We start from the raw sequence: 7704 nt of genomic DNA on the forward strand, positions 1-7704 counted from the left end.
GGAAACTGAGGCGGGGGGGGGGTGGTCACCCAGCAAGGTCACCCAGCAGGCCTGTGGCAGAGCAGGGACGCCGGCTCTCAGGAGTCCCAGTGCAGAGCTTTCTCCGCACACCCCTAGGGAGGTTGCCGGCTAGCCGCGAGGTTCTGGCGACTCACTGACCGGGGCCCTTTGTGTCTTCTTGTCTCCGCAGAACTCGATTCGGCACAACCTGTCTCTGCACACCCGCTTCATCCGCGTGCAGAACGAGGGCACCGGCAAGAGCTCCTGGTGGATGCTGAACCCCGAGGGCGGCAAGACGGGCAAGCCGCCGCGCCGGCGCTCCGTGTCCATGGACAACAACAGCAAGTTCCTGCGCATCAAAGGGAAAGCCAGCAAGAAGAAGCAGCTGCAGGCCGCTCAGGAGCGCGGGGAGGAGAGCCCGTCCTCCCAGCAGGCCAAGTGGTCGGAGAGCCCCGCCTCCCACGCCAGCGACGAGTACGACGCCTGGGCCGACTTCCGGACGCGGGCCAACTCCTCGGCCAGCACGCTGAGCGGGCGCCTCTCCCCGATCCTGTCCAGCCACGAGCCGGATGAGCTGGAGGAGGACGACAGGGCCCCGTCCTCCCCGCTGATGTACCCCAGCCCCTCCAGCAACATGTCGCCCTCCCTCAGCACCAGGTGCTCCGTGGAGCTGCCCCGGCTGACCGACCTGACCGGCACCATCAGCCTGAACGAAGGCCTTGGGGACAGCCTGCTGGACGACCTGCAGGACAGCTACAACATGAGCCCTTCCCAGCAGCTGCCCTCGGGCGGCCTCAGGCAGAGAAGCTCCAGCTTCCCCTTCCACTCCAAGTGCTCCACGCTCGGGGCAGCCCCCAACACGTACTGCGGGACCATCTACAGCCAGCCCGCCATGAGCCTCATGCGGCGCCTGCCCATGCAGACCATCCAGGAGAACAAGCAAGCCAGCTTCTCGCCCGTCAGCTCCTACCGCAACGCCTCGCTGCAGGACCTGCTCTCCTCCGTCTCCTACCTGCACAAGGAGAGCCTGGCCCAGGGCGAGCCGCCCCTGGCGCAGACCAGCGCCATGGCGCCGGCCCGCAGCCACAGACACAGTGCCCTCCTGTGCGGGGGCGGGGAGCTGGGGTATCCGGCCCACTCGGCCTCCCTCATGAAGAGCACCGCTTTGTACCACCCGTCACCAGCCAGCCACCACCCCGCCGTCAGCAACAGTGCCTTAGCCCACCCTGTCAGCCTTATGAGCGTGCCTAGTGACTCGTGCAGCCTGGCGGCCATGCCCCACCACGGGCATCTCCATCCCTACGCTAACCCCCCGGGGGCACACATGGGCTTGCTGGATTCCCTCCAGGGCCCTTACCCGGGGGCCATCCACCCCCCTGTTTTGGGCCAAGACAGGTTCCCAGCAGACCTCGACCTGGACATGTTCAACGGCAGCTTGGAGTGCGACGTGGAGTCCATCATCCTCAATGACTTCATGGACAGCGACGAGATGGACTTCAACTTCGACTCGGCTCTCCCGCCGCAGAACAGCCTCAACATGGCCACCTTGCCCAGCGCCCCCCAGCCCACCAATCAGAGCTGGGTGCCGGGGTGAGGCGAAGCCGGGCGGCTCCCGCCGAGCAGTCATGTGGGGAACAGCAAAGCAAACTTTTTTCTTTCTCTCTCTTCTGCCTTTATTTGTTCTGACGGGCTAGAGCCGTCGGGTAAACGCGGGATCAACACGGACCGCGAGCCGTGGGGTGAAACATCCGTACAGGCCCGGGACACGCCCCAGCCAGCCCTTCCAGACTATCGTCCCTTAAGTCAGACCCAGCACTGGTGTGCGCCCCCGGCCAAACTAGCCGGCTCAGGCCGTGCGGAGGAGCCCCACGCCCACCAGTTGTGTCACTAGCGCGGGAAAGCAAAAGAGAAAGCAGATCAGGTGTGGCTGTGAAGGGCAGCCTGGCTCCAGCCCTGATGGGTTAATCGCGCTCCCTGTCCCTTCGGGGTGTTCCCAGCCACGGCAGTGCAGGAGTCAGGGCCCAACACATTTGCATTTCCAAACGGCCCCCACCTCTGACCCACCCCCTCTTTGTGCTTTGTTTCCCCACTGCCCATGGCGAGGGTGGCCCTGGAGCGGAGGTACAGTGACTGCAGCCCTGGTTTCCCTGGCCAGGCTCAGAAAATGAAACTGCAGCTGCAACCATCAGGAGTGGTTGCCTGGCTCAGAGGAGGCGTCCCGCCCCCCGCAGTAAGGCCTCTTCCCGAGAGCAATGAAAGCTAGCCTCTGCCTGCAGCCCCTTCCACCCACTCACCCTAGAGCAGACCCGTGGATTTCCTCGTCCTGTTTAAAACCTGTTCTAGAACCGGATACTAATCCTGGGCCTAGCTGAGAGCCAGGGAAAGCTTCTGAACTCTGGGGATCCAGCAGCTGGTGCAGGCTGCTGGCAGTGCCCAAGCGTCCGGGGCTCACTCCAGAGTTTGCTTCTGGCTTCGGAGCCGGTTTGATCTCAGCCAGCTTCACGGGTGGCCACGTTTTCAGTCATCAGTGCCTGCAAAAAACCCAAGCCCCCTGACAAGTGGCAGCTGTCTGTATAAAGCACGCGTGTCGACGTGCAGAGCAGGGGCTTGCATGTGCCGTGGCACATACGTGTGCCCTTGCATGTGCAAATGCCTGCCTGGCAGGTGCGTGTTTTGCAGGCCCAGTGTCCTGGTGAGGGTCTGGGCCCCGTGCCAGGCGTGGCATGCTGCTAACCAGGATCCCTGCTGGAGAGGTAGGCTGGCGGCAGGTTAGAGGGTGGGCTGGTTATTTATTTGTTTTCATGCACTCTCTTGCCATTGAATAATCACCTTGTTAGAAAAGCAAACGGGAGAGCTGTGCTGGGAGCTGAGCTCTGCCCTCAGCCCCGCACTGGGGAGGCAGTCTGCAGGCCATGCGGGCGATGGGAGTTAATATCAGGGATATGCATCATGCACTGTGCTGAGGGCAGCAGAGCCATAGCTGTGAGGTGTTTGCAAAACCTGGGTCTGGCTTGTGATGGCTTGTCTGCAGAGTTTGGGGTGCTCGGCTCCAGGGCGTTGGACCTCCCAACGGGACTTGGGGTTCTGACACCCCTGCTCTCCGCACAGGACATTGTGCCCTGGGTTTTCAGCCCAGATTAACCCACCACCAGCAAGTCGTTCCCTCCCCTGACCCCAGGGGTCAGTGTGCAGGGTCTGGGCAGGCTGCCACCCGGCTTGTGCCCTGGGGCTGCCATCTGTAAGGCAAGGGAGAGGTGCTACTGCTCCCCAAAGCAGAGAGCCATGGGGCTGAATGTCGGGGTCTAGGAGCAGGGACCTTCGTGTACCCATCCTCCAGGGACCAGTGTGCTTCCTGAGTGCTGCCGGTCTGCGCGGGGGAGGCCGGGCAGTGACAGAGAGCACTAGCAGGCACAGGAGGGGGTCAGCATTTGGGGGCCAGTCAGTGGGAGGGGGAGGATCCCTCCCGTTCACTGAGAAGGGGCTGTGCTGGTGTCCAGGAGTGGGACCAGCCGGCCTGCCAGGGAGGGTAGCCGCGGTGCAGGCACAGCTGGGCAGTGCTGGCCCCACACCCAGCGGGATTCCTGGTACATCTGGGCTTGGTTGAGCAGCAACAGAGCCCCAGGGCATCTCAGAGCTGCCCAGCGCCCTGGTCTGAGCTTTGTGGACAGTCCCTGTCTGTAACGAATCAAGCCCCCCTCTGCCCCACATACCGTCTGAGCTCTGGGGCAGGAGCCTTTCCTTTGGGGTCTGGCTCCTTGACCTGAAATGAAGACAGGTTTTGTCTGCTGCGCTTTGCTGTCGGTCTCCGGTCCATTGGACCCTGAGCCTGGAGTGACCCGGCGCAGAACCCCTGGGTGGGAACGGAGGTTTCGGTGACTGTAGGACGCAGCCTGGCGCTTCCCAGGGAGGGGGGAAGGGACATTTGCCAGCTGCTGAATGGGAAGGAGAGATGGGTCCCCATTCCTATGCAAAGCAGAGCCCAGGAGGGTGCTGCCCTCCCCGGCGGGGCTGTCCCCGCACCCTTGCCCTGCAGCCCACCTCCTTTCCTTGTGCATGTCCCAGAAGCACCAGGCACCGAGAAATGGGTCGGTTTGTCAAACTCACTCTTTTTCCAGTCCCCAGCTCTCTGTCTTGCCCTCCAGCAATTCTCCCGGCCCCAGCTCACAGCCAATGCATCTTCTTTGGCCAGGCACCATCTCCTGATGGAGGTCGTAGCTGGGGTGGCAGCCGCTTCTTGCCTGGGGCAGAGTGGCACCTTGCGGTGGGCAGACGCCATGTCCTCTGGTCTCCCGGACCGGCTCCATCGGGTGCCCACCGCACGTCCATGGTGGGTAACAACAAAGGAGCCCATTGATGTACCACTGATGGCGTTTGCTCCGGGTACATAGAGGTCGTAGTCTATTTATAAAGACATTATTACCGATTAATTAATTATGTTTACATTGTTGGATCATGTACAGAATTTAATATATTCTATTCTAGATACTCTTTCTCAGATGCTTTTTTTAAATTATTATTATTTGGTGGCTAGCACACATTCACTCGGTAATCTCCTGCCCTCCGGTTCTGGTTTCAGACGTATTTAGTTCATTGCAGGAAATACCCAGACACCTCACCCGGCTTTCGCCTGGGGGTGCTAAGGACTGGTAGTGAGGGGGGGTGTTGCAGGACGCCATGCTTACCATGGGGCTGGAACCAGCTACAGGTGCCAGGGGCGTTCGGGGAGCAGTTCTGCCCCGCCTGTCCTGACGTGGGAGGAAGGAGGAGGGAGCCCCCTTCTTCCAAACACCTGATCTCCCAGACGCATCCCCGGCAGCACAACAGAGGAGGGCGGCGTGAGGCGCAGGAAGGCACGTGCCATCCGCATGTGGCATCAGGCGGGCACCAGCCGGCCCCTCCCAGCACCAGCCATGCGCGTGGGGCGTTTGTGACTTGGCAGGCAGGCAGATTGGTGGCTCCAGCGTCAGTGTGTCGCCCCCCTCGGTGGCAGGGTCCACGGCGCAGGCTGGCTCAGTCCTCGCCGGGCGTGGCTCTGCAGTGAAGTCGCTGCTCCTCTCAGGTGCTTTTGGAGACGGGGGTGGTGAGGGGAGAGGCGGAGCCCAGTACCCAAGCTCCGCCCCTCAGTGGGAGATGCACTGGGGTCTGGCAGGGACCCCCACACCGGGGGACGCCTGGCTGTGTCCCTGTGATGGAACCGGCTCAGCGCCAGGCCCCCGTCACCTCTGCTCTCTGCCACTCTCAGGGCCTCTCCTTGTTCTCTGCAGCCCACGTGCCTAGACCTGCCCCTGCACCAGTCTGTGGAGCGTGGGGCCCGCTGGGCCTTTGCATTTACAGCCTTCCCCTGGGCAGAGGGGCAGAGATGCCCCTGGCAGCCCCAGGGAGCCCCTTGGCTCTGCCCAGCCCTGAGCACTGTGTGGGCACTCAGAGGACACAGCCCCAGTCATTCAGTCAGAGAAGAGCTCCCCCCGCCGTCCCCGTGCCTGCCCCACCCCGCCCCGCCCCGCCCTGCCCCGCAGTGTGTTTGACCTGGGAACCCAGCCCCGGGCATGTCGTGTTGCGAAGCTGTTTGTGGTTCGTGACCGTGGGGTTGTCGTGTGTACGGTGGAGTTGTGTTGGTAAGCGTTGTGTGTGCCGTCATTGTGCAGTGCGAGGGGCGTAGGGGCGGGCGGGAGCTGGGCAGGGCGACCGGTCACCCTGGCTGCCCTCGGGGAAGGAGACATTCGGCCTCGGGCCTGAGGCGGGGAGCTGGATGTGGGGCCCGGGCGGGAGCCGAGGGGAGGCCACGGAGGATCGGTGGCTGGGGCGTGGGAAAGGAGCAGGGCAGGAAGAGGAGGGGGGCCTACGGCCGGGGCTGCACGGGGGTCGGGATGGAGATGGAGGCGTTGCACATGGGGACGTATCAGGTGTGGGGCGGGTCAGCGATTGCCTTGGAAATGAAAACGTTGAGCCCCATTCCTCCCCGGAGCCCCCGAACTCCTGTGTGCCAGGGTCAGGCGATTCTAGAGACCCCCCTTGACGGCTGGGGCCGGCGAACGGCTGGGCAGAGTGACTGCTCCTTGGCGGAGTTACTGCAGGTTCTGACCCTGGGTGGGAGCTGCTGGGCAACTAGCCGGGTGGCGTGGATGCCCCGTGTGCGCTGCAGAGCGCTAGTCGTGGCTGTGAGCGGGCCCACGGCACGGAGCTGCGTGGGAGGGCTGGGGTAGGCCATGGCTCTCTGGCCTGTGAGCACGCGGCTGCTGTGTCTGCACTCCACAGGCTGGCGTCTCTGGCTTGGCCATGAGTCCGTGTTTAGACACAGCGTCCCTGGAGCCGGCCGGGCTGCCCTGCACAGCCGGGCTGTAACGCCAGAGCCGTTGGCCACGCAGCTCCGTGCAGCTGGGAGCACAGGGAGGAGAAGGCTGGTGGTGTGATTCGAAGGAATCGGGGGGTTGAGATTCAGGTTTCATTTTTAATCTCCCTCAGGAAATGGGTCCACAAGCGCAGGCCATCCCCAGCCCCCGTGGGAGACACCTCTCCTGGGCTTCCCGCCCGGCTCCCTGGCGCTCTGCTCCATTCCAGCCACTCTGTCCCCCTTTGCCGAAGTACGTGCCCCTCTCTCCACGCCTGGCTCTCGCCTCTGGGGCCTGGCTTCAGTGACTCAGTGACGGGTACACAAGCAAGGAGCCATCTTAGAGCAGAGCCAGCTCCCCGGCGGGGACGGCGCTCTCCAGAGGGACTGGCTCCAGCAGTTTGCTTTCTACAGATGTTTCAGTTCATTCTTTCCCTGGTATTTATAACTGTACAGACTTGGGGGGAGGGTTCGACAGGCTGTTATCTCTCACCGCACATATATTGTAGGCAATGTAACCTTGATTGTGCTATTAGAGTTTGTGTATGTGGCAATGTAAAGAACTGTGTATAGTGCATTGTACAGCATATTTTCATGAATAAAATTGTTTTAAATATTACAAGTATGGCCAGCTGGCTTCTGTGCTTGTGTGTGTGACTGTGTGTGTGTGTGTGTGTGTGTGTGTGCAAGAGATGGAGGGGTCAGTGAAGGGGGGAGCCCTATTGTTATGTTGCTGGCAAACGCACAGAGACGTTAGATAAAAGGATCGATGCTCGTGCTAGAAGGCTGCAGCATCACACGACTTTATTTCTTAGAATTCAGAGGATGATGCACAGGGACTCAAAACCAGAGAAAGAGAAATCAGGCTGCTCCTCAAAACAGTGAGGTTCAACTCACCCCACCTTGCCCTGGGCTGGCCAGCTGCAGACTGACTTTGGTAGACTCAGATGTCCTGCGTCTGTCCAGAGCTCCCTAGTCTGCAAGCAGGGCCCAGAACCCCCGCAGAGCAGAAAGGGAGAGCTTCCAATTTAACACCGGTTTCAACACACCTCAGCTACCAAGGAGCCCTTGGGAAGGTGGAACTAAGACCGAGCTGAGAGTCAGAGGAAGGCAGCACTTCCGAAGTCTCCGTAGCCTGTCTGGGTCTTCCTGGGGCAATAGGATGGTTCCCCAAGGGACCGTCTTTGCTGCCGAGAGGTTCAGGTGCGTGAGGCTGCAGGGTTACTGCACACAGGACAAGTACAGAGTGGATCCAGATCTGTCACTCGTCTGCTGGCCCAGGGCATTGGAGAAGGAAAATGGCTTCTCCAGCCCCTCAGAAACGGGTCCGGCACCAGGGTGGTGGGGTGTTAATCCTGATAACGGGCAATAGACCA

The 7704-nt window shown here is 61.5% G+C and overlaps 1 protein-coding gene across 1 annotated transcript in view; it reads left to right on the forward strand.

Annotated features, from left to right (window-relative positions):
* FOXO6 (forkhead box O6) overlaps window positions 1–6950 on the forward strand; it is an 80594-nt gene extending 73644 nt beyond the window's left edge. Inside the window, exon 2 of the mRNA XM_067530709.1 lies at window positions 191–6950. Within this exon, the coding sequence (XP_067386810.1) occupies window positions 191–1594 (1404 nt within the window). The 3' untranslated portion in view covers window positions 1595–6950. The remainder of the gene's footprint in view (window positions 1–190) is intronic.
* Window positions 6951–7704: the final 754 nt, after the last annotated feature.

This window comes from Emydura macquarii, unplaced genomic scaffold, assembly GCF_026122565.2.
Source record: "Emydura macquarii macquarii isolate MOO-44397 ecotype Brisbane River unplaced genomic scaffold, CSIRO-AGI_Emac_v2 contig_3113, whole genome shotgun sequence".
NCBI lineage: Eukaryota > Metazoa > Chordata > Testudines > Chelidae > Emydura > Emydura macquarii.